This window comes from Myotis yumanensis, unplaced genomic scaffold (genome assembly GCF_028538775.1).
Source record: "Myotis yumanensis isolate MYYU_CA2020_CCGP unplaced genomic scaffold, mMyoYum1.0.hap1 SCAF_4, whole genome shotgun sequence".
Lineage (NCBI taxonomy): Eukaryota > Metazoa > Chordata > Mammalia > Chiroptera > Vespertilionidae > Myotis > Myotis yumanensis.
Window position 1 is genome coordinate 92,396,571 of NW_027223755.1, and position 27,435 is coordinate 92,424,005.

The following is a 27,435-nucleotide window of genomic DNA, read 5'->3' on the forward strand; positions in this document are numbered from 1 at the left end:
GGGAGCATTTAACATGCTAGGCATGCCGCTGAGTATGTTTTTTCATTTTTTCTTATCAATATACAATACATATAAAGGATCGAGTACTTTTCATGTATTAATTTAATCCTCACAACCCTATCAAATGGGTACTATTATTAGCCCCATTGTACAGACGAGAACCTTGAAGCACAGACAGGTTTAGTAACTCACCCAAGTCCCCACTGCTCATCTGTGGAGAGATGTGGGTAAGGACACAGCCAGTCGAGCTGGTAGCAACATCAGAGAGCAGAATGGCAACCACAGAAAATGAGCACAATCCCTGGGATACGTGCAATTATTGCCAGCCACGTGCCTGGAGTGTTTCCTGGCTTCTGCTAAGGTCTGGTATCCCTTAAAGGAAAGTAATGAAAGCAAAGGCCCTTCTTCCCAGGAAAATCCACATATGAGCACAAGCGTGATTTCGACAGGCCTGGGAAAGGCTTCTGAGGTCTCTGCATCTGTGGGCCTCCAAGGAAGCTCCCAGACAACATATTCTGGGCTCTGTCTGCGCCAGACATGCCACGTCCCTCATAAGACTCCTGCCATCAGGTTACGTCACCTCCATTTCACAGACAGGGAAACTGAGTCCAGAGAAGTTAAGGCATTTGCCAAGGTGACATAGCTCTCGAATGGCAGGCCTGACCCCAGTGTTCTTTACATCCCAAAGGCTGCCTACTCAACCAAATGCGTCCATGACCACCTACACCAGGGCGCTACAAAAATGAAGGATAAAGAAAGTACAGAGAAGGTGTACATGTCAATCTTGTAGCAGCACTGAGGACAGAAACTTGGCAGTGACAATGTAAGGGCTGTTTGGCCACTGAGGATTAAAGCCCGAAGGTGACATTTGCCTTCACAAAGAAGGCCGATTCCCCTTTACGAGCTCCGGGAAGACAAGCCACAAGCGTCCGGGCACTCACACAACTCCCATCCCACCTCTTTCCAACCAGCCGTGCTTCCTACATTGGCTAACACCTGGCCTAGAGCAGAAAATGTTGTGGGCCAAATGTCAAAGCCAGTGTATTTATGGAACCTCGCTCACCTGCCAAAGGTCATTCGAAGTCAACTCAACAGTCAACATGTTTGCACAGGAGAGAGTCATCAGGGGAGACAAAGATGCCTGCCTTTGACATCAGAACAACTAACAAAACCAGGAAGATACCAGAAACATTCAGAGAAACAGACTCATAGATACAGAGGACCTTTGGATGGTCACCAGATGGAAGGGTGGTTGGAGAATGAAAAGAGGAAGGGAGTAAGAAGTACAAATCGCTGTTACAGAATCATCATGGGGTGTAAAGTGCAGCACAGGGAATATAGTCAATAATGCTGTAATAACAATGTGTGGTGTCAGATGGGTACAAGATTTATCAGGGTGATCACTTCGTTAGTTATATAAATGTCTAATCACTATGATATACACCTGAAACTAATATAATATTATACATCAATTGTAATTGAAAAATAAAAAATTTAAAAAACAACAGATGTGAGCCTGCCTTTGGGGAGCTCACTCTCAATTCATTGCCACAGAACACTTTTTCATTTCTTCATGCTTGCTGGAACTAGAACAAACATTAGCTCATTCAGGCATCCCTTCATTCCTTCAATCAATGTTTCTTGACCACAAATCCATGTCGGGCAGGATTTTAGGCACTGGGTAACAGAGTGAGCAGCGGGGAAAGTGCCTGTCCCGAGGAGACAGAGAAGTAAACAAGGAATGCACGTAGTCATAAAAGCTTCGGGCCCTGAGTCAGCAGACATGAAGAACTAAGTGGGTGATGTGACAAGGGTGCAGGAGGCCAGCCCTCTCGGGCGGTGCTCAGGAAGGAAAACTTCTTTGCAGAGGGACACTCTAGGGCACCGGGATGCTCTCCTCTGAGGGCTCGGCGTTCCAGAGACGGGTCTGAATCCAGCTCCCCACATCCTAGCATAGGGCCTCTACCACAGCCTCTCTCAGCCTCCATTTCTCCAACTATAAAACAAGGCCAACATTTCCACTTTGCATAGGTGCTGTGGAAAATAAGTGATAATATAGGCAAAGCCTGGTTCACAGTAGGCAAAATAAATGAGATGTCCCGCCCAGTTGCGGTGGCTCAGTGGTTGAGCATCTACCTATGAACCAGGAGGTCACAGTTTGATTCCCGCTCAGGGCACATGCCCAGGTTGCAAGCTCGATCCCCAATAGAGGCGTGCAGGAGGCAGCCAATCAGTGATTCTCTTTCATCATTGATGTTTCTATCTCTCTCCCTTTCCCTTCCTCTCTGAAATCAATAAAAGTATTTATTTTTTTAAATGAGATGTCCATATTATTCATCTTTTCCAGGCAGTCCTTAAAGGAAAATCTGGAATTGTCCCAGAAATAGGTATGAACTTAGGAGTGGATTTGATATGTGGAAACCGGCAGAAATTGTCTGAAAAAAAGCAAGGATGAAAATGAGAGAGACCAGGCTCTAGAATTCTAGGGGTTGGGCTCAGAGCTTGAACCCTTAGGGCTACTGAATAAGCTCAAAAATTGATCTCCAAAGAAGATCTCCAGAAATGATTTCAGAAAAACTGGCCTCCCTGGAGTGAGGCCACTGCCTCACACCCCAAGATGGTGAGATGACACTGACATTTACACTGACTCTCACTGCTCTAGTCCTCGGCCGGGTCCTCAGCCTCCCTGGGCAATGGCCTGACTCTGCAGAACAAGAAGGCCGATGCTCACACCAGCTGTGGAAGCTTCTCAGTACTTGATAAGGCTCCAATCCCGTACGGTGCCCGGTTCAGCACAGCACACACGTCTGCTGCCTTCGTACGGTGCCTGGTTCAGCACACAAGTCTGCTGCCTTCGTGAGTCAGTGCACTTAACCCTCAGATGGCCCTCAGATGCCAGTGTGTCTTCATCTTACAAATAAGGAAACTGGGCCCAGAGTCTGAAAAGAAAAAAAGGAAGAAAGAAGGGAAGAAGGGAGGGAGGGAGGGAGGGAGGGAGGGAGGGAGGGAAGGAGGGACGGAGGAAGGGAGGGAGGGTAGGGGACGAAGGGAGGGGAGGGAGCGCTAGGAAGCATTGGAGCTGGGGCTTGATCCTAGGACAGTGGCTCCAGGGTCCAGATCACCGCAGTACCCTCCCTGCCTCTGCTCTCTCTTGTAGCACTTAGCACGTCATTATGAATTATGGCTGTCTGCACACGGTACTTAGGGCACCAACAGGGGACTGTCAGGAGTCCCCACCTGCGAGGCACAAGGGAGGCCTTCTAGAACCACTGGTGCAAGGAAGGCCAGCAGGAAGGGACAACTGAAGGGCACACTATGAAACAGTCTGCCTGGCAAGAGGAAGTGGGAGAGAGCAATCACTCCTGCTTCAGACCCTGCCTGCTTCCCACTGCGCAGGGATAAAGTCCAAACGCACTGCCCTCTACAGCGTCCACCCAGGCGGCTCTCCCTCTCACCTCTGCCCAGCCACACTTTCACCGGAACTGACCCAGTCCCTCATCCACAGGCCTCAACTCCACTGTCACCCAAAAGAAACCCTGGTAACACACCTTAAAGCAGCAAACACACCCCAACCCCTACCCCACCAATGTTTTGCCTTTCTAGCACTTGTACAGATTTTCAAGGGCAAGTTCATGTGACTGTTAACACCACTGCTGCCGGTCATCCCCACTGGCCTGGCAAGCGTGGGGCATAAACAGTTTCTGAATGGAAGAAAGGACCTGGCAAAGAGAAAAAGAAAGTAAAAAGAAAGAGAATGCACTTTTTTTATTCATCAAGAAAAGCACTCCCCAAAAATGTGCTTAGAGGGTAGATGGTATGCTAGGTATTCCAATCATCAATCCATCAACCAATCAATAGGGTGGAAGAAACTTTTGGAGGAGGTTGTATATGTTTATGGCATAGATTGTGGTGATGATTTCACAGGTGTGTGCTTATCTCCAAACTCATCGAATTATATACACATTAAATATGCACAGCTTTTTGTATGTCAATCAGACCTCCATCAAGAACAGAAAAGCACTCCCCTGCGAATTCTAAAGGCTATCTCTCTCTCTCTACCACTTATCAGCTCATCCATGGGACCACGGACAGTTCCCTAGAGCTGGGGACGAGCCCTTCTAGACAGACTAGGGAGAGTGAAGACTGGCATCCTTTCTAGGTCTCAGGACAAGTGGGACCATGTCTAGGGCTGTCAAAGAGCACAAGGCAGCACCCACGCCCTTAAAGCACCCTTCTGACCTCAGAGGGGACCCCACAACGTGGCACCTCCCCCTGGCGATGTACAAACACTCACCCCACAGCCGCCCAGTGTGGACCCCACCAACACGCCTGCTGCAGCCCTTCTGCAGGTGCTTTCTCAGCCCCACAAGACTTTCTGCTGGGCCGCACAGTGACACTGTCAGGGCTGCTGCCAAGACCAAGCACATGCCCCACATGAGAAGAATCACGTCCTCATCACAGCCTGTAGGGATGTCACCTGCCCTTCCCAATCCCAGGGCCTCGAGGAACAAGGTCGGAACAGGCTGGAGCAATGCTCCCAGCTCCAGAGAGACCTCCCCAAGGCGGCCCTGGTGCAGGATGTTAGTGCCGCTGCCCTCCAGTTCCTCCTCCACAAGCATTTCAAAGGCAGTGGCAGAGCTACCGAGAGTAGCCAGGCTGCCAGGTTAGCCCACAAAAGGCAGAACCCATTGCTTCCCAACCATATGGATGCCGAGAAGAAGAGGGAGAGAGGACAGAGTTGGGTTTGGGAGCGCAGCCCCAGAAGTTTGGCTGCGCAACCTTGAACACTGCATTCAGCCTCTGCCTCAGGGGCTTCCCCATCAGTACAGAGGGCCAGTGATGCCTGCACCAGGATGACTTCGGAGAAGCACCTAGCAAAGGCTGCTGCCTTGTGATCTAATAACTACTAGCCATTAGCATAATTATTACCGGCCACCAAGAGCCCATCCTAATACCATCCCCATGAACCATGTTTGTCAGTCTTCAGGAACACTTACCCTGACTTATTACAGCCTGCTGGTCACCCAGATCCATGCACTCCTGACCAAAAGTGGACACATTTGCTATTCCAAAAGGACTCCACGCTCTGGGCCAGGATCCGCCTCCTTCGTGGCATTTCACATCACTTCTCTCGCCCCCACTCCCATCCGCACCCTCTGGAACCCAGATTGGGACCATGGGATTATTTTATACAAAACTTTGTTAAAACAATTTTGCCATAAATTAAGTTCAAAAGAATGCCAATAGTTAAAGAGAATTGGGAAATAGAAAATGAAATTTTTATTCATCATAACATATGGTGTTTGGAGTAAGTCAGCTTAAACAGCAAATGATGAAGAGCTATTCTGTGCCAATCCCAAGGTGGCTTGAGAAGAATCACAGGTATTTTTAAAGCCTTTAGGCTAACAACATGGATTTCTTATGTCTAATTTCACATCAAAAGTAGATGACTTTCTTTGGTTTCAGTATTAGGCAAACTCTTTTCTATTTACCCATTACAATTAAGATCATATTTTGGTCTCATAAAAGAGAGATAAAGAAGTTTGAGATAAAACAGGAAAAAAGGAAAAGAAAGTTAAAAAGATTTGAATAATTATAATCACCACTTTCTGTTTTATGTAGATGCTAGTGGCCTGGTGCATGAAATTCATGCACATTAAAAGGAAATTAATTAGAGGAAATATTTTAATATTGCTATTTGCCCTTTCTCTATAATAGAAGTGTCAGAGATGAAAGAAAAGTAGTAAAATGTATATGAAAATCTTCCTCCTGTCAGAGTCTGGAGCACACTGCGGGACCTAGAGTCAAGTCCTCGCCCACCACCCGCACACGCTTCGAAAACGCAGGAGACCCAGACCCAGCCGTCCCCACCTCCTCAAGCTCCTCCAGGCGGAGGGCACGGCCTCAAGTCCCCTGGCTTGGTGCTGGGGCGGGGGGTGTGGCCTGAGTTCCCCCATCAAGCCCTGCTGGGCAGGGGGCACAGCCTGAGGTCCCTCGCCCCGGCCAGGTGCCATGCAGCCTCAGGTCCCTGATGTTCGGTCATGACATTACGGCGCCCCGGCTAATTTGCATATTCCTCTATTATATAGGATGAAATGATAACCTAAGGTAAAATTCCCTAAACCATCACAATGGAAAACATGCCAAGAGTTGAAAACATGTGTGCTAAGGGGGGAAAGGTGGTGATGGGGAGAAAATTATAGGGCTAGCTCCTGGACCATCTACCAGGTGGCACGGTAACCTGGGACGGCTTGGTTGTCACCTGGGGCATCTCTGGGGTAGTGGAAGGGTGGAAGGGGGTAAACTGGGAGGTGGAGATGTGGCAATTTGCATAGAGTGGCTGTATGGATAGGAGGTCCCTGGCTGTAGTGTCCTGGCCTCACTACTGCTCAGTGTAATCTTAGTCCATTCAGCCGCTACAATAAAACATCACAGACTGAGCGCTTTATGAACCATAGAAATGTACTGTTCACAATTCTGGAGATGGGAAGTCCAAGATCAGAGTGCCAGACAGCATGGTCAGGTGAGGGCTCTTTTCTGGGTCACAGACTTCTCACTGTGCTCCCACATGGTGAAAAGAGAGATCTTTGGGGCCTCTTTTATCAGGGCACCAATCTTATTCATAAGTGCTCCACCCTCATGACCTAGTCATAACTCAAAGGCCCCCCACCTCCTAATCCCATCACATTGGGTATTAGGATTTCAAAGTCTGAATTTTGGGAAGGAACACAAACCTTCAGAGCAAAAACATACTCCTGAAAATATACAAGTTTGGTATGCTCATCCTGAAAGCCTAGCATCCTCACTCTGGAGAATTCCTTCCTTTATTTATAAAAAACTTGTTTAAAGGGAATAATAAGTGTAAGGCTTCCAGACCCGGATGCCCACACATTGTTGGCACAAGGCAGCATGCCCTGCCTGGGTGATGGTGGAGCATGTCCCCTTAGGTAATCTAGAAGTGGGGAAAGCTGAAGGTTTTGGAGTCAGAAAACCAGGTTCCTCACACACCTCACCACTTAATCTACCTGGGAACCACACCTGGCACACAGTAGGTGCTCAATAAATATTTCCTGAATGATATCCTAGCTGTGAGGTCTTGGGTAAGTTACTTAACCTCACTAAGACTCTGTTTTCTTATACAGAAATAATATTACCTGCACCTCAAGATTGCTGGGGGCTAAATGAGAAAATATAAGTCTAAACAGGCATAATCCTGGGCACATATGAACTCTGCTGAAGCGTATTATTACTTTACTAGGTATTGTTAGCCCCTCCTTTCCGCCTCCTCGCCAAGCCAAACCACACAGCCCCATGAGCAGCAAAGAACACCTGCTTTAGTCCCACCCCTCCTATTCTCAGGTTCCTCTCCACATCAGCAGACACCCAATGGGAGAACAAAAGGCCCCACACCAGAGGATATAAACCAACAGCTCACACCAGGGAAACACCCCGAAGGAATGCAGTCACACAGCTGCAAAGTGCCATGTTCCCGGTTCTGCAGCAGCAAAAACGCATAAAATGTCAGCACCTAAGGTTGGTAAAGTGTAAAGAAACTGGCAGCTGTCACGCTCCTGGCAACACACTAAGTGAACATAAATGGCTGCTCACAGAAAGCCCAGAAAGGCAGGCCTAGCTGTGGTCCACTAGCCCACAACCAGGATTTGCTGCAAAGGAGCAGGTGTGCAAAAAATAATAATAATGGGCAAGAGTCTTAGAATGCACTGACTGCAAGCTTAGAGCTTCTCATGTTTTTCTTTGCAATGAATAAAGAAACAGCAAAAATTTTAAAAACACCTGACAACCCCCCAAAAAAATAATCTGGTAAATTGTAATAAATCAAGTACCAGGCTATTATGCAGTCATTCAACAGGATGAGCAGGAGATGAAGAAGAAAAGGATACTATGAAGTAATGTTAAGAAAGCAGGAAGATTTAACTTTGGGTGATGGGTACACGGTGCAATATATAGATCCTGTAACAGAAACCCACACCTGAAACCTGAATGTTAATGTTGACCAATGTCACCGTAATAAATTTAATTGTTGAAAAAAGAAAGCAGAATATAGAAAAGCACATTGATAACAGCTAATAGTGACTCTTGGCTCTGATCCGAATACTCTTCTAAGAACATCCCAGCTGATCTCCACAATGGCCATCCAAGATGGGTTCTCCTCTTACCTTTGCACAGGGCAGCAAGGCACTGAGAGACTGAAGGCCACCCAGCTGAACCCGGAACCCGGCAGCCTAGCTGAGAGGGCACACTGCTCCCGCGAGTGCCAGCCATGCTGCAACTCCAACCAGGCACAACCCTGCACACCCAAAACCGGAACTGCAGAAGCGGAAAGTGCCCCTGAGGCAGAGTGTGGGTGTTCTGGTTTGCTCAAAACTGTCCATACTACTCCACTAAATAATTAGATTTCGTCATGGGCTTTCTGTTTTCTTAAGTACAAAGGGCCTGGTAGAGAGACAGCAGTAATGGGGGTCTGCTCAGCCACCCTCTCTTGGGTGCTAAATAATAAGACTATACGCCCCAAACGCTCGGACCAAGCCCTCGCCTTTTCAGAGCCTTTCAGAGATGTCCAGGGGAGGCTGCTGGGCAGGGGATTGTCAATTGCCCCAGCACCGAGGCTCAGCTGCAGGACAGTGCCCAGGCAACCACGGGCACAGAGCACTAAATGACGTGGAGAAGCCACTGGCGGGACGTGAGAACACGCTCCCTGCTACGGGGAGCACCGAGTCGGGGTTTCTTTGCCAGGCTCTTCTGGGGTTTATGAGAGTCAAGCATCTCTCGAGTGGAACCCTGTGTGTCACATGCTGGGATGCAACACTTAATTTGAACTGGGGTCACTCTGGGACACGGCTCCCGGGACACCCTGTGTTATGGACTGAATCATATCCCTCCAAAATCCCTATGTTGAAGCCTCACCCCCAATGTGACTGCATTTGGAGGTGGGGCTTTAGAGGTCATTAAGGTTAAATGCGGTCTCATCTACAGGACTTACAAGAAGAGGCAGAGACAGCAGGGATGCATGTGCACAGAGACAAGGCCAAGGAGAGAGCTCTCCCCAGAAACCCACCCTGCCGGCACCTCAGTCTTGGACTGCCAGCCCCCAGGACTGTGAGAAATAGGTGTCTGCTGGTTAAGCCGCCAGTCTGTGGCTTATTATTATGGTGGCCCGAGCAAACTACCAGTAATACACCCTGCTTACCCAGACAGACGGCTCTTCTTTTCCTGTGATGACACAGGAGGTGGGGCAGGGAGGGGGTACACAAGTCAAAACCCCCTCCACTCAGTTTCTAAGAACCCTGATTTCTCAGCCAGAACACACACAGGATGAATGACAGTGCTGCCCCCATTAGACTCCCTGGAATTTACAGCCACCTAGAACACAGAACTCCCATATCCACACAGCAATCCCCCACACACCACACTGACAGATACAGAGCGTCAAAATGTGGACGTAGTGACCTATTCCTCAGAGATTCAGCTGTACACTCTGGACATGTCTCTACTTGCCAAAGATAAGAAATAATAAAACTGGGTTTACATTTTTAGAAAACTGTATGAATGAAAATAAGAAAAATGGCTTACACCCCTGCCATCAGCATAACTGTTCAGAGCAGCCTCCTCAGTGAACACACACAAGCAGGGCCAGTGACTTCCTCAAGAACAGAAAATGGCTGAGGAAGACTCACAGTCCGTGGTCTCTGTACACCCCAAAGAGCAGTGACAAAGCGAACCCTGTACCTGAGAGGCGGGGCCTCAGCCCAGGGAGCAGGAACCTACTTGGCAGCCAAAGCTGGGACCGCTGGGTGTGTGAAGACGCCTGGCCCCTACAAATGTGCCTAGAACGAGGAGCCATGAAGCCTGCTATTCATGTCCCCAATCTCAGGATCACTGTCCTCTTCAAAACAAATGGAAATAAGGCAAAACCCCTGTTCTGTAGACGCACAGGGTCAAGCCTCACCCCTACATGGAGGTGTCCCCACATAAACAGACAGCATCCCGTGCTGCAAGGACAAGGCATCACATAACACTTGGAGTGCGGGAAACGAGTTAAGTCGGCTCGCGTGAATTGCGCGTACTCCGCGGGAGCCGTCTTTAACTCGGTTCATATAGATTTGCGGTGGAGTGCGGGAAACGTGTAAACTCGGGCCGATTGTAACTGCGTATTACCAAATATTTGTTTGTAATCCACCCTTTTGGTGGATGGAACAAAACCAAAAGACAGAGCCATCTTATATTTTGGCGGGAAATTCACCTGCACTCCAAGTGATAACAGTGATCAGGGAGGCCAGCCCCCCTCACTTCTCCAAGCCTTCCGACTGCTTCCAGGGAAATGTCTGGGTCAGCAGAGGACAGCCCTCCACCTTCCCAATGCTCTCACCCACTGGTCTGTTTTTTCAACAATGGCCTCAGTCACAGCCGGCACAGGCAGCAGCGAGGTCAGCTTCATAACACGGTTGCCTTCTCCCTGTCTTCATTTTTACAGTCACCTGCTATTTAAGTCAACCCATTGTGGCTCTCCAGTCACTGTAATCATATAAACTTACCTCTTTAAATAAAGACTTGCACATTTTTCAAGTGTACATTCAAAAAAAAAAAGAAAGGAATTACAGGGTAAGTATAGTACCCTGGCAAAAAAACAACTGGAATTTGAAAACCAGCACCCTTGTGTTCTCCTAGCCCAGTGATGGCGAACCTTTTGAGCTCGGCCTGTCAGCATTTTGAAAAACCCTAACTTAACTCTGGTGCCGTGTCACATATAGAAATTTTTTGATATTTGCAACCATAGTAAAGCAAAGATTTATATTTTTGATATGTATTTTATATATTTAAATGCCATTTAACAAAGAAAAATCAACCAAAAAAATGAGTTCGCGTGTCATAGGTTCGCCATCACTGTCCTAGCCCATGTCCCACATCCTGGGCGATCTATAAATATCTGCTCGGCTGAATCTAAGGCTGCGGAGCGTCCTAAAATACTACACGCTTTCACTGTACAAAGTGAGGCAGGTCATTCCCACCACACCAACCTCACAGCATCTGCTCATGTCCTCCTTCACCCCTGAGTCAGAGGGCACTGGCTGCTCCCAAACACCCCTCTTCCTTCCTCAGCAATGACAGCCCTGACGGGGGTGGGGCACGTCGCCTCCCAGGCCACGCCACGATGTACGCAGCCATCCGAGGGGCATACGGTGTGCACCTTCTAGGAAGGAGCCTGACAGCCCGAGAGGATGTCGCCTTTGTGTACCATGGACCCACTCTGCAGTCTGGTGACGCTCATGGGCCTCTTTTCGGGAAAAATGTTTTAAATTTCATAAAATAAGACACAATGATTACAAAGCAAACAGACTATATTGAAATAGAATTATGAAAATGCAAAAAAAAATCCTAGCATAATAATATATAGGATTCTTTATTATCACATTCAAAAACTACCATGTTTTCACGCAGAAATGACATTCTGAGACTCTTTCGTGCCAGTTTTGCAGGTGCCTGTGACTTCTGTCAGTGACACAGTCACCCGTTTTCTAACCACTTCCTATGTTTTGCTGCTACTTTCACAATTAAGAAAATGCTAAATTTCCTAGAGGCTCGGGGGAAAGATTGTAAATATTTCCCTGTGTAAGTTCAGACCGTTGAATCCTACCTGCAGGAATGGAGGCGGTTTCTCCTCTGCCCCGCTTCCTTCCTGCCCCTAGGATGAGAACAGGGGGCCAGGAGTCCTGGCCTCTGCCCGCCCGGAGCCAACACCAGCTTCCGCCTGCCTCTAAACCAGTGGTTCTCAACCTTAGCTGCACATTAGAATCACCTGGGAATCTTTTTAACCCTTTTCGGTCGTATTAAATTTGGACATGGGTGTCGTACTCGTCGGAATTAATTTCCATTGAAAGAGCAGTGATACATAACATGCAAGATTATGAAGGATAAACAAGATTTATTAATTCTTTTTTGGAACTACGTCACTACTAGTAGAATCACTACAAACGTTATCACTTTCTACGTCAGAGTCAGTATTCAAGGTGCCAAAATGAAACTCTTCGTTACTTTCAGATTCGCAGTACACTTCTTTCGGTAACTTTCTTTTTGCCATTTTGGAGTATTATTTTGAAATATCTTAACAAGCGAGAATGCCTAATTACAGTTAAACGTAATTTGTAAAGCTTTATTTGAAATTCTGCGAAGTATCTCCGAAGCTTGTCGATTTCTTCACTCTCAAAAGGCGACTGACTCGCCACGGTGTTTTGCATGGCGAGTGTGGAACGACCGCGTTTGTTTACATTGAGTTTCGATATCTCCGATTTGTCGGGGCAGTGTTTTGGTTCGTGACAAGGTCGCTTAGACACTTAAGAGCTTTCAGAGAAATTATGAACTGATACATGAATGAATAGAGTTAAGATTCGTACGGTTCCTTGCTGTGGTGGCTGAGAGCAGACATACGACCAGAACAGTAAAAAAGCTTTGGTGGCTAAGAGTAGACAAACGACCGAAAAGGGTTAAAATCCTGATTTCTGGGCCTCATCCTCCAGAAATTCTGTTTCTTTGTTACTAATGTTGTGGCCCCACCCCATAACAAAGAAACAGAATTTCCGGAGGATAAGGCCCAGAAATCAGGATTTTAAAAAGATTCCCAGGTGATTCTAATGTGCAGCCAAGGTTGAGAACCACTGCTCTAAACAGACCTGCCTAGCTCATGAAGACATAGCAGGCTCATCTTGATCACATAAAGCCACTCAGACCTCCTCTTAATTGCTACTCCTCTAATACTTTTTTCTGGGTGATGAGGTTGGAAACAGTGTGAACCTGATCACCAGCAACTTTCATTCATCTTTGAGAGACACACGCTTCCTCACTTAGAAAAATGACTCCTCCAGAGCTACAAAGGACACGCAACTAAACAACCCTGCTGTAGCTGACAGCCTTCCAGGAGGTGAACCCTAAAACCCTGAACGAGAGAAGACTGCCCTCTAACCTAGCGCTGCCCCACTCCAGGAGCATGTCCTGGAAAGTGTGCACAAACCCATGCATCACATGCAAGCACGGCTCAGCGAGCCTGCAACCACGCACCACACTCCACGTCCGTGCCAGGGATGCACACACCTGACCTGACCCCACAGTTCACGACAGTCGTGTAGGAGCAAGCACAGAGGCGCCGCCGCAACGCACAGGCCCAGGAGGCATCTCAGGACCGGCGGAGGCGACTCAGAAAGTACTTACTAATTGTCATCGACTCTGGAACCGAGGCGGAAGGTAACAGGCTGCTCAGAGGACTTCCTTGGCCTGGAGGACTGGCTTCCACGCTGGGAAAAGGCAGGCAGAAAGAGGTTACACTCAGCGACTTCAAATGCACACCCTCACCACTCAAACACTAACTGGTGCTAAGTTTATTCAGCTACACCCACTACAAGGAACAGAAGGCAGCCTTCGGAATTACAGTCAATCCTCATTATTTGCAATTTCTGACCTACAAGTGTCCCCGCCCACTAAATGTACCTGTAACCCCAAAATCCACATCTCGGTGCTTTCATGCTCACTCCTGCACGCGGCAGGGCCCCCAGGTGTGCGTGCTCCCCGCTGACACCAACAAGGTGAGCTCTGCCTCCATCTTTCAACTCTCATACTGCAAATGTGTCCCTTGGCGGGTGATTTAGTGCCACATTTTTCACATTTCTTGGTGATTGTGCTATTTAAGCATGGTGTTAAAGGGCCATCTGGTGTTCCCAAGCACCAGAAGGCTGTGATATCCATTGCGGAGAAAATACGTGTCAGGTAACCTTTTGTTCAAGCAGGAGTTACAGTGCTAATGGCCATGAGTTCAATGTCAAAAAGTCAACAATATATGTTAACTCAGGTGTCTTAGAACAGGAACAGACACAAAACAAAGGTATGTACTGATGGCTGACAAAAGGGCTGTGAGAGGCTCACAGGAGCCCAGCCCTCGATTTCCCCTGAGCAGTGGTTCCGCCTTCACAGCAACTGCACAGAACACAGTTACCAGAGATAATGAGAACCGGCTATATATTTACAAAGCATTTGCAACATGGAAAACAGCACAACTTTTATGAAGACAGCAGGGCCACAGTGTGATTAAAGCACACAAGCACATATATACACACACACATATACACACACACACACACACACACACACCACTAGGAGGAAAAGGACCAAAATATCAACACAGAAACAGAGTTGGGAGTTAAAAGTGATTTTTTCATTTAATGCTGCATTTTCCAGTTTTTCTAAGACAAACAGCAAAAAGGACTCGGAGTCCTGGTTGTGTCGGGCACCAACCCTTCCTGACACTACTGATGGGTACAGCCTCCTACAGGCAGTGTGGTTTCAGAGAGCACAGCTTGGGCCCCCAGGGAGAGGCCACGGCCCCAAGCGAGGTATGGGGCAATCGGGCTCCCAGCCTGGAGCTGAGCTTGCAAATGAAACACCAAATTAAAACCATGACGAGAAAGAAGGAAACACAGTAACAGCAACAAGCTTCACACAGAACAGAGACTTCACTGTGCCACCACACAGCCAAGGACTTTGGGCAGCTTAATGTATTGAGATGGTTTAATTTGAAAAAAGAAGACTGATACGGCGCTTACTACTAAAGCCAGACTAAGCACTTCACAAACATATGCTATCTAAGCGGCTTAAATATCATATAATATTAATTATTCAAGATGATCAAATATTAAAATTAGCAAATAATGACAGAGAAGGTACCCAGATTTGGCCCCAAAAGTGCACAAAGTAAAGGTGGTATGCAAATCCTATTTCTTACGAAGTCGCTCATGCCCTTTGACCCCTGACAACTCCACATTTTGTGATGTTAAGTTAAAACTGAACACAAATACGGCCTTGCCCTTCAATCCTAGCAGGTGCCCCCCTATCTTTAAAAAAGAATAAAATCCAACCCCAAAGGCAACCACCCACTCACCTGTACCGAGGTCCGGGCTCCGGGAGAGCGTGGTCCTCGGGTCCCGTCCCGTTCTCCAGGCTTCCGAGGGGGGCATCTGGGAACAGAGAGCAATCACAGAGAGCAGGTCAGGTTTCCGTTGTCAACTCATTTTCTCCATGAGGCGAGGACACAATGCAGACAGCACAATGGCTCATCTGCTAAACAAGTTGACTTGGAAATTTTTTCCTTTCTGTCTGCTACGGGTTTCAATTTTTTCATCCATCTCAGATTTTGCATCAGTTACTGATAGAGGGCCCCAACCTTTTTTACCTTAGCCAGCTGGAATTCCCCATGAAGTCCATATTCAGGGCCAACCTCAGAATCAGGGAATAACAAAGCTTTCTGTTACACAAAACTGCTCCTGCCTGTAGTGGCTCAAGATGGACACGAGAGGGCAGCACAGTCTAATCGCTGACAGTGTCTGCCCTGGTCAAAAGGAAGTGACTGCCGATTTCTAAGAAGCCACTTGCCCTGAATTCAGCAGCATGTGGGAAAGGCATTTGGAAGAAGTGAGGCCACAAATAATCTCCAGAATCAATAAGCAAGAGGCACTGAAGATTTTCATAACCGTTATCAGCTGCTGTTCAAGTCTCTTTCCAGAAAGAAGTGCAAATCATATACCCCTTGGACTAGATGGTGACATTAAAGCTGGCTTCACCCTGAACATTTGCTCACCGGAGAAACTTCTGGCTTGTCAATGCCCAGCACAAGCCAGGCCTGGGCCGGAACAGGAACACAGTCGGAGGGGAACACCTCTGGTTTCCCTAAGCTGCCCGTGACAGCCTCCTCCGTGTCATTCTTTCCATTTATGCTAGTGTCGTCCTGCTCAAGACTCCCCAGCTCTTAAGGGGTTCCACTAAGGCACCTCTAAAAGGAAAAAATGGTTTTTCACCCTTTTCACCCTGCTGACACCATCAAGCTACTCCACGTACTCCTACCTCTTTCAAGAAGTTCGAAGGGGAAAGAGAGCATCTACTTTGCCGCCTCCCCTTTCTCACACCAGGGTATTGTATGAGAAAAGATTGAGGGCTGCCTGGGCTCAAGCCCTGCTCTCAACTTTAACTCAGCAAGTGACCTATGCTCTTTGTGCCTCAGTTTCCTCATCTATGAAATGGGATGACTCTACTGCCTACCATACAACACTTAACACCTACCACATAATAAATCGTAATATGTGTAAAACTCAGGGAGAACAAACACTCAGTGAGCCAGGGGCTCTCATTTTCCCAGGCAACTAGATTTGCCCTCAAAGGACCCAAAGAGCGCTTCCCTTGGTCCCCTTCCTACCTTCCTCCTTGAAGCACTCCTTTCTCAGCCTTCATAGCAATGATCTTTGGTCCCCCTCCCCCAGCATCTTTTTCTCTGATTCCTGAGCAAAGGAGTCCCTGAATCTCAGTTCTGCGGCCTCTGTCCCCGATAAATCCAGCAAGGTCTTAGCTGCAGACTCCACTCTGTGAAGATGACCATGCTCAACCCTCGCTTCTGGCTAGGACCTGAATCTTGAATCCCAGCGCCACATTTCTCACTGCTTACCAGAAATCTCCACTGGGATGTCCTACAGGGCCACCAACTGATCATGACCTTCAAATCCACTCTTCTTCTGTCACCACTTCCCACTGCTGTACCCTCAGAGCCTGGCACTCACCTGCCCTCCCATCACAGAGCTAGTGGTGCCCAAACCTGCCAGCTCCCCCTAACTACCTCCCACTCCTTGCTTCCCAGCTGGTTTCACCCTCGTTCAAAGGCTCCAGACCTTCTAGGGGTCTCCTGCAGCAGGTCACCTCAGGTCACCGCACCCTCTCTAACCTGACTCACACAGCCGTCAGATTCTGCTCCCTGAAGCAAGGACAGGGGCTCCAACATACTAGTACACATGGAAACCCGTAGTTGGAGTGAAGGCCACCGTCACCCACCAGCATCCCGGACACCACACCGACTCGGCCCCAGCGGATTTCCCTTCATGATACATGAGCGCAACAAGCTGATGGCTGTAGTGAGCTGAGGCCCCGGAGCCACAGAGCAGTCAGAGATGCAGACTAGCTCACTCATCTGCCACATCCCTTCTGAGGCAGGTACTGCCGCTACTACTATCTTAATTTTATTTTTTTTAAATAATTTTTATTGATTTTTCTACAGAGAGGAAGGAAAGGGATAGAGAGTTAGAAACATCAATGAGAGAGAAACATCGATCAGCTGCCTCCTGCACACCCCCAACTGGGGATTTGCCCGCAACCAAGGTACATGCCCTTCAGTCCGCAGGCCGACGCTCTATCCACTAAGCCAAACCGGTTAGGGCTACTATCTTAATTTTATTTTTTAATGTTTTTTTATTTATTTTAGAGAGAGGGATAGAGAAGCACCAATGAGAAAGAAACATCGATTGGCTGCCTCCTGCACACCCCCTAGTGGGGATCAAGCCCTGGCCTGGCATCTCCCTGATCTGAGCCCCTCCCTCGCCCCAAAAATGCAGCCCAAAGCTCAGCCCCTGATCCATAGAATCCCCGCCCCCCTTCCAAGATCCAGAAGGATAATGACTCTGTGTTCAGGGTCCCCTTCTCCGCAGCTTTCTCCCTCCCAAGACTTAGCTACCAACACATCCATCTTCCCCACCATGTCCCTCTCCCCGTTTATACTCCTCTCTCTCTCCCTTCCTCTAATACTCCAAAGGCGATGACAGCAGAGGCACTAACATTTTCAAAGATGATGGGATGGTCTCCTAAGGGAGGAGCCCCCTGTGTACAAACTCACCACCAACGACACGAAATGGCTCCCAGGCCTGACTGAGAGAATACGTTAAGATCACTCAATTAGGGGGTGTCGATCAGAAGGGGCACTAGTCAGAAAAGGAGGGAAAGAAAAGGAGTTTGGGAAAGGAATCGCGGCCATGCTGGGTGCCGCCTAGGGAAGGCTCCCCCTGCAGGCAGGCCAGTCCCAGCGCCACCTGGGCCACGCGCCTGCCATGGAAACAGGACATCATGCAGGAGGGACTTGATGCACTCTGCAATCCACTCAGGTGACGGTTCCCCAGTTCCGGCTCCAGTGTCTCCATGCCGCCTGTATGAAGCTGCCTCCCATGCCATGCTCCTGAGGCACTTGTCCCTCTGGCTGTCACATCGTCCAAGGCCACTGAGAGCTGTGTTACTGTTCTAAGGGAAACAGCTGGCAGACTGGCTCCTGTGCAGCCTCTCTGGTGAGGGCAATCAGATGCTGGAGCTCAGGCCCCATCAAGAGTGACAAGACAGCCTCAGGTCCGCCAGGACAAAGGCCGGAGGTGGGACTGTGGGCAACCTGCCAGGGGATGTCTTCCCTTGAGGGTCTGCGAGGGTCCTGGACCTGGCCAGGGGCTACTTCCCCTAGAGCAGTGATGGCGAACCTTTTGAGCTCGGCGTGTCAGCATTTTGAAAAATCCTAACTTAACTCTGGTGCCGTGTCACATATAGAAATTTTTTGATATTTGCAACCATAGTAAAACAAAGACTTATATTTTTGATATTTATTTTATATATTTAAATGCCATTTAACAAAGAAAAATCAACCAAAAAAATGAGTTCGTGTCTCACCTCTGACACACGTGTCATAGGTTGGCCATCACTGCCCTAGAGACACTGGTCTACAGAAAGCCCAGAGGGAGGGAGAATGCTGGGTGCGATAAGACCAAATTCCAGTTTGGTGGCAAACAGCATTTCGGAGCAGCCAGCCATCTGCCCAGCATCTGATGGTTAGAGGAGCCCAGTTAAGAAATGAAACAGCCACTGGAAACAAAACAGACTGCATAGTGCATGCACCTCAGCCCAGCAATACCTCACAGCCCAACTGAAAGGCGCCTCCAGCAGGAGCAGGGCGAGGTGAACGGGGACCTGGGTGGTGAGCTGCAAGCCACGAACAAACCCTAGAAACTCCAGTGCTCCCTGCACAGTGGCAAGTACAACAGTCTGTCATCCAGCTCAGAAAGCCAGCAGCTTCCTGAGCAGTTGGCAGCCCCGTCAGTTTCTTAAACCTGGCCCTGGGAAGACGTCAGGGTGGGGTTGGGGGGACCACGGCCTCGGGGACCTGGTGGTGCTGTGGGGAAGTGCCAGGCACTGAGTCGGCTGCATGCAGTCCCACTCCTCTGGGCCAGCTGGGCTCCTGCACATCTGTCCCCCGCTCCCCGTGACCTGCCCTCACTACAGAAGACAATAATAAACCACACATAAGTGTGCTCAGCAGCAGGGACTGGGTCAGAACTGCTACCCACTCCACAGGCAGGTCTGAGAAAGCTACTCCCTGACCCTAAGCACTCTGCTGCCAAGGGTGCCAGGGCCTCCACAGCTATGGGTTCTGTGACCTCCCTTCTCCTAAGAGGCTCAAATAATGGTCATCCTTTGTAGTCAACTTGTACATGACCGAGTTCAGCAAATCACTGGCAAGAAGAAAAGCAGACTGGGGACTCCCTGGTGACCTGCCAGCCCATTTTGCCCAACCACATTCAGGCGAGGGCATCTCAAAATACCCAGGTTCAGCAGGAAGTGAAGCCAAACCCACTGTCCCTCCAAACCTCAGCAGCCCTCCTATTCTGAACCCCAGCCTCCTTGCACCCACTCCCACCAGCAGAAGTGGCCCAGACACCCCTGTGGTTCTCGGAGCCGACACTGGACACTCGTAGTGGAGGGAAAGAGCAGTCAGGAAGCACCCACCTGCAGGGCTGAAGGAACCCACTCCGCTGACCGGAAAGAGGACATCGGTGTCGCCGTGCAGCACCTGCAGAGGAGCCCAGCTCTGCATCTGGGAGAGGCAGGTGTTCCCGTCCAGTGGCCTGTGATGAAAGAATACAGCTATGTGAAAGGGTGAAGGGCCTCTGAGGGCTCAGGTCACCACAAGCTGGGCCTCCCACAAGATCCTTCTTGGGAACTAACCGTGACAGGGCTGGGCATAGCAGGAGATGCAGACTGGGAGTCGGGAGCACAAAGTCTGGAGCCTGACCCTTTGCATTTGTTCTTTTGGCCACTGTTTACTGAGCACCTACTATATGCCAGGCAGTATGCAGCACATATATTCAGTGCTGGCAAAAGAGCCAGCACCCAGTGTTTATCCTGCCCTCATGGAGCTTACAGTCTATTGGGGGGCACAGACATGAATCAAATATTCCCCCTAGAAGGTGTAGAACAACAGCTCATCCTCAGGGAGCTGGTCAGAAGGTCATGGAAGGCTTCCTGGAAGAAGGGAGGTTTGAGGTGAGAGCTGAAGGAAGCACAAGAGTTACCTGAGTGAAGAGGAGGGACAAGAGGGACGGAGGGGGAGGGAACAGCATGTGCAAAGTGCTGAAGGAGGAAGCATGGTGTGTTCCAGGCTCTGAAATGATGGCAGCCACGTGACCTGGGCTGGCACTTTGCCTCGTTGGTTCTCAAACCCTCTCAAGTAAAGAGCAGAATCAGACCAGACCATGTCTGGGTCCCTTCCAAGAAAGGGGGTCACTCAAACATTAACCAGCTCACATTATCTGTTTTATTGTCACCACATCCACTGAATACAAAACTAACCTGTAGGATCTTTGTAGTACCAGGCTGGCTCAATTTAACTTATTTGAGAAAGTACTGCCCACAGCACATTTACAGACTATAAATGCACTCTGTAACTCAGCTGTGAGGACCAGAGCAGATCATAATCACACCTACTTAACAGAGGGAGGGAGGGAGGGAGGGAGGGAGGGAGGGAGGGAGGGAGGGAGGGAGGGGTGGGGAGGGAGAGGAAAGGACAAAGAAAAAGGAGGGGAGGTGGGAGGAGGAAAGGAGGGAAGAAGGGAGAGAGGGAGAAAAACTCAAGAGGTTCTGACTTGTACACGGTCATGAGCCTTAAGGACAGAACCAAGGCTTGTGGGGGGCTCAAGCACAGGTCTTCCAAACCCAGGTACAATGGGTCTCCTGGCTCCTGCCCACCACGCATGATGCATAGAGGTTTTCTTTCATTCCTTAGAGCAGGGATCAACAACATTTTTCTATGAAGGACCAGATAGCAAAAGTTTAGGCCTTTGGCCATACTTATTCTTCTTTGGGTTTTTGTTTGTTTTGCTTTGTTTGTTTGTTTGTTTAACAACCCCTTAAACATGTAACAACAACCATTCTCAGTTGTGTAGGGGACCTGGCCAGCAGATGTAGCTGGCCACCCCTTCTTTTAGAGATCATCATGTAGAAATTCTGCTTTCAGCCCGCTCTAGCTTGTGGTCATACATTTGGCACCAAACAAAAGTCTACAGAATTTTGCAAAATGTATCATTTAATCCTGCAGGTACACACACAATGAGACTCTCAGATGGCGCTCTAGGGCACAGAAGAGGAAGGCTCGTTCTTCCATGAACGGGGCTGTGCCCTTAGAACCTGTACAGAACTGCCCTCCTGGGGCTCCAGTCCAGCAGCTGGTGACTGAGGGACTCCCAGACACCCAGAGGCAGTCAGGACGCCCCTCAGAAGGCAGCAAAACCACCCGTCCTTTCCCCACCATTGCACTTGCTGCTGTTTCTGAGGGGAGATCTTGCCACTTCCCAGCAACACATGCAGGGTGCAAGGGGAAGCCAGGCTCCAGCAGCTGAGGTTTGGGGCCCAAGCAAAAGGGGCCAAGGGTCACACCTCAAAACTGAGTTACACCAAAGTGGTTCCTGAGGCAGAGACCAATTCAGAATATGGTGCCACCGCTGGCTCAGCAACATAAGAGCAGGTGTTGCTTTTTGTTAGAAAAGTAAAACACATTGTAAAACCAAGAAAATGTTAAAAAGAGGAGGGGGAAAATTACACCCAACACCACATTACCCAAAGCACAACTGATTTAGACACGATCTCCTTTTAGTGTGTCTTTTCTTTCTTGAACATAGTTTTCTTTACGAGGCCATACTGAAACTAAACGTAGGATTTTATATTCGCCTTTTTTCATTCAGCATAAACTCACAAGTTCATTTCAAACTACTTGGATACTCTTACACTTCATATTTGAGAGGTTTAAGGTCCGAAACATTAAGATGTCGAGGTTCACGCGATGGGATCCTCTGTGGTGGCACATGTCGGTCGGCTCTGATGTTCTGCTCCTCTGAGTCCGGACTTTGCTATCTGAGGCAGCAGCCTGCTCCCTGAGACTGCCCTTGGGTAGATCCCTGGCAGTGGGGTTGCTAAGTCAAGTGAGGTCGACATTTCTAAGGCTGCTGACACTCTGTTTTCTAGAGGGCTGCCAACACTAACCAGCTCTGGAGGAGGATGCCTTACATCACTCATTCCGCAGGATGCGCCTACTGTGTGCCTGGAGCATACCAAGCCTGAGGACACTCCAAGGGCTGCCACGGCCAGGACACTAACCAGGGCCCACCTTTTCCCAGTGCTCACTTTAACTCTGCGCAAATATGACAGGCGAGCATAGTATCTGCTTTCACTTTGCCTTTGCTTAATTGCTAGTGAGGTGCAACATTTTCCCACATGTTTGAAATTCTTTTTGAATTATGTTTTCACCGTACTTTCCTAGTGGCATCATAGAACACATACGGAGTGACAGAAAAACTACTTTCTACAATAAAGGTATTATCCTCTTGAAAAAAAAAAAAAAAGCAAAGCCAAAATCTTGAGGGACAAGATTTTCCTTAGTCATCAAATAAGTGGTTTAACTGCTAGCAAACAGAGGCATAGAACTCAACCTTTGGCCAACAGAGCATCTTAAAGCCCTCAGAGCATCAACCTTGCTAGAGGCTGTGACAGACCACAGTGTGCTTCCCCTGGCCTCACCTGGCCACTCTCCTCACAAACCCAGCTGTGCGGTTACACTGCTCAAGTTCTGGCCCCTCAGGCACCGAGACCGTACATATGATCATTTTCTTACAATCAAAAGGAAAGCATTAGCCCTAGCCCAGGCCTGCGGACTGAAGGGTCCCAGGTTTGATTCCAGCCAAGGGCACATGCCCAGGTTGTGGGCTCAATTCCTTGCCAGTAAGGGGCATGCAGGAGGCAGCCAATCAATGATTCTCTCTCATTATTTATGTTTCTATCTCTCTATCTCTCTCCCTTCCTCTCTGAAATCAATTAAAAAAAATTTTTTTAAGGGAAAGCATTATTCATAGGCCACCTCATCAGCCCTGCTCCTTCCCCAAGATGCTCTGCGAATGCTCACTCAAGACCCCGTTTACGCAGGAGAGGCTCCAGAATCTGCAGGAGGCTCGATGGCCAGGAAGGGCCAGCTCTGTGAAGGTCACCTGCACTGTCCTGTGTCTCACACATCACAATGCTGGCAGCTACCTTGGCTTGCAAGGCGGCCTCCCCTCCAGACTCCCTCAGTGGCACTGGTCATTAGGAAGAGAAATGACTGAGTTTGAGGCCAATGAAAACCCATGAAGTGAATAAACTCAGTTGCTCTCACCTGCAGAGACACAACACAAGTGGCATTTCCTGAAAGGCCTAGAATTAAGACTAAAGGCAAGTGTGAGGGTGAATTTTAAGTGTCAACTTGGCTATGCCGCAGTAGCCAGATATGATCAAACGCTATTCTATGCTCCTGGGAAGGTATTTTTCAGATGAAATGAACCTTTAAACCGGCAGACATTGAGTACTAGTAAAGTAGACGACCCTCCATAATTTGGGTGGGCCTCATTGAATCAGTTAAAGGCCTATCATAGAAAAAGACTGAGAGGAAGTTCTGCCAGCAGACAGCCTTAGGACTTAAACTGCAACTGTCCCTTGAGTCTCCAGCCTGCCAGCCCACCCTCCATTTTCTGAACTTGTCAAAGTTCCACCATCACATGAGCCAATCCCTTAAATCTCTCTAGACAGATAGATACACACAGAGAGAGAGACACACACACCCTCTTGGTCCTGTTTCTCTGGAGAACCCTGACTAACACAGCCCATCACAAGACCTGGATTCCAGGAACAAAACATTCAAGGACTGTCAGCAAAACAAGCTGCAGGGACGCTACTCTAATGATTACTTCAGGAGGAAAAAAAGGCTCTGCATGAAAATGTTTATTTCACAATGGCTGATAACAAAAAGCGAAAACAGACAAAGCTGCCATTAGGAAGATGCCAATACTCAACAATGGGGGAACCTTTAACAAACATGACATATTGATCTAACTCCATGGTCGGCAAACTGCGGCTCGCAAGCCACATGCGGCTCTTTGGCCCCTTGAGTGTGGCTCTTCCTAAGCCTTAGGAGTACCCTAATTAAGTTAATAACAATGTACCTACCTATATAGTTTAAGTTTAAAAAATTTGGCTCTCAAAAGAAATTTCAATCGTTGTACTGTTGATATTTGGCTCTGTTGACTAATGAGTTTGCCGACCACTCATCTAACTGAACTCAACCAATTGACATTCAGAATTATATGGAAAATATTCGACAGTACAGTGTAAGCTATGGAGTACAGCATAACCTAACCTTAACCCAGCTTTGCCCATTGCTCTGACAGATCTCAACTCTCTACAAATCCTGTTTTTCATCCATCCCGTGAGGGTGGTATCCACTAACCTACGGATTAGGAGAATATATACATAGCTTATAGCATCTGACATGTCACACCGATGGCCAATCAGATGATACTAATACAGGTACCCACGTAAATGAGGACCAGGGTAACAATCAAAGACAAAAGTAGGCATAGTCTCATGAGAAAGAAAAAAGAAAAACTATTAAAGCATGAACGTGGAAAGTTTAGGGCTAAGACATACTGTACCTTTCAGTCATACCATGGGGTCTCAATATCTCTGTTTCACTCTTGTGGGCTGGTTTTGAAGTCAGAGTGATCAGGATAGCATTGACCACTGTAATGCCTACGTGAAAACTACTTTATTTGGCATGAAGAGTAAAACCAAGCTTGGGAATATTATTACAATAGTAGTGTGCAGACAGCCCATACGGAATAGCTCAGTACTTTGATGAGTGTGCAGACAGCCCATACGGAATAGCTCAGTACTTTGATGACAACCCTACTAAGAAGGTTCTGTTTTTCTCCCAGGTCTCTGATGAGCCCTGAGACTCTGGGAGGTGAAGTAACTTGTCCAACCTCATCTAACCTAAGCCAAGGAGCTAGTACACGAGGATCCAGGTTGTCTTGATTCCAAAATCCAAGCTCTTAACTATACTTGTTTGCTTTATGCCTTCATGTGTCAAGCCCCTTCCACAGGCATAAGTCTACAGCAACTCCAGTGTTAAAGCAGCAAGTGCAGGCAAATCACTGATGCTCACACACCTGCGGATAAACACAGACGTCACCAGCCCACGGCTATTTTCTAGAATAACCCTGCCTTTCTCCTGAGCTCCCTATGCTAGCGGCAAGTTAAAGTTGGGAGGAAAAGCTAGAAAACAAAAATGAAAGCTGGATATGTAAAGCAAAAGTTTCAAGGCATGCATCTTGACACTAATTTTGTAATAGGTACCTTCAAACATACTCCCTTCCCCTCTCTTAGTTCTCGAGAAGCTAATAATGCTCCTTCCTCCTAAATTAAGATCTGAAAAACGAAAGATGCCCTAAACAAATATAAACCTTGCACCCTTCTTTCACCCAATTCTGCAGGAAGGGAAAGCAGTTAACGTACCACCCTTTGTTAAAACATAGAGTGGAACTTACTTCTCAGGCGACTCTGAGTGGCCCGTGCGCTTCCTTCCCGACGTGTACGCGTCATCCTCATTTTCATCCACATCTTCATCGTCGATGCTTTTCACATCAAGCTTCTGGTACCCAAACTCCCCATTCAAAGACAGAGAATCAATTTTCCATGAGTTGCTGCTCTGGCTTCCAATGGAATTAGGTCCAAAGGGGCTTTCAAAGGCCATGATATTGACCGAGGAGCGGTCAGAGTTCTCCTCCGAGCTCTCCCCGGTCCCAGGTATCTTTTTAAAAACATCACCAGACGTTTGCTCATCTTCTTCATCATCAAATGAGATAATATTGGTCACCTTCTTTTTCTTCTTCCGTTCCTTTTTACATTTGGCATCTAGTAAAAGATAAGGTATGATATGATATGATATAAGAAAAAGTAGGCAAGATAAAGGGGTGATCAAGCCATCCTGACTCTAGATCTTGAAAAATCCTCTACTACTCCACTGCTATTCAGACTTTCTTAAATCCTTGGAAAAACAACTGTTAGAAGACTGAGCAAAATATATGTGTCTCCTCAGGCAAGGGAAACAAAAGAAAAAATAAACAAATGAGACTAAGCCAAAACTAAAAAGTTTTTGCACAGTGAAGGTAACAATCAACAAAATGAAAAGACAACCTACTGAATGGAGGAAGATATTCCCCAATGATATATCTGGTAAAGGGCTAATATCCAAAATATATAAGGAATTCATACAACTTAACATCAAAAACCAAATAATCAAATTTAAAAATGGACAGAGGACCTGAACAGAGATTTCTCCAAAGAGGACATACAGATAAAGACATATGAAAAGATGTTCAACATCACTAACCATCAGGGGAATGCAAATTAAAACTATAATGAGATATCACCTCATACGTATTAGAATGGTTATGACCAATAAAACAACAAACAAAAAGTGCTGGCAAGGATATGGAGAAAAAGGGATCCTCTTACACTGTTAGAGGGATTGTAAACAGGTGCTGCAACTATGGAAAAGTTTGAAAATTCCTCAAAAATTTTTAAAAATATAACTACCATATCACCCAGCAATTCCACTTCTGGGTATTTATCTGAAGAAATCTAAAATACAAATTTGAAAAGATATATGCATCCCTATGTTCATTGCAGCATCATTCACAATAGCCAAGTCATGGAAGCAACTTAAGTGTCCATCAACAGACAAATGGAAAAAGATGATGTGGTACATATATACATTGAAATATTACTCAGCCATGAAAAATGAATGAAATATGACCATTTGCAACAACATGAATGGACCTAGAGGGTATTATGCTAAGTGAAATAAATCAGATAGAGAAAGACAAATACCATATATGGTTTCACTCATATGTGAAATCTAAAAAACAAGAATAATAAACAAACAAAGCAGACATGGGCTCACAGATAAAGAGAAAAAATTGATAGTTGTCAGACAGGAGAAAGGTGAGGAGATGTGTGAAAATGATGAAAGGGATTAAGAAGTGCAAATTGCCAGTTATAAAAATAGTCACGGGGATATAAAGTACACCACAGGGAATATATTCAATAATATTGTAGTAACTATGTATGGTGTCAGATAGGTACTAGACTTACCTGGGGGGTGGGGGATCACTTTATGGTATATAAATGTCTAAACACTATGTATACATATGACACTAATATAATATTGTATGTCAACTGTTATTGAAAAATAAATTTTAAAAAATAAAAAATTATTTTAAAAATATGCCACGGAGCAAATGTTAAAATTGTTCCTCTAAGCAGTTCTTCTAAGCACTTTGATCCAAAGGATATTATCATTATTGAAATGATTTTCATTGTTTCACTTTGGAAAATACTGGTGGGTGAAACCAAGAAAACCGTTTGGGGCAGTCGTCAACTGTTCAA

The 27,435-nt window shown here is 47.3% G+C and overlaps 1 protein-coding gene across 4 annotated transcripts in view; it reads right to left on the bottom strand.

The window, feature by feature from the left end:
- Positions 1-27,435, bottom strand: part of SNX29 (sorting nexin 29) — a 445,003-nt gene that overhangs the window by 352,211 nt on the left and 65,357 nt on the right. For all 4 annotated transcript variants that reach the window (XM_070412958.1, XM_070412961.1, XM_070412960.1 and 1 more), the window contains 4 exons: positions 25,533-25,899; positions 19,636-19,754; positions 14,942-15,017; positions 13,222-13,304 (listed from right to left, as the gene is read on the bottom strand). In XM_070412958.1, coding sequence (XP_070269059.1) covers positions 13,222-13,304; positions 14,942-15,017; positions 19,636-19,754; positions 25,533-25,899 — 645 coding nt within the window. The remainder of the gene's footprint in view (positions 1-13,221; positions 13,305-14,941; positions 15,018-19,635; positions 19,755-25,532; positions 25,900-27,435) is intronic.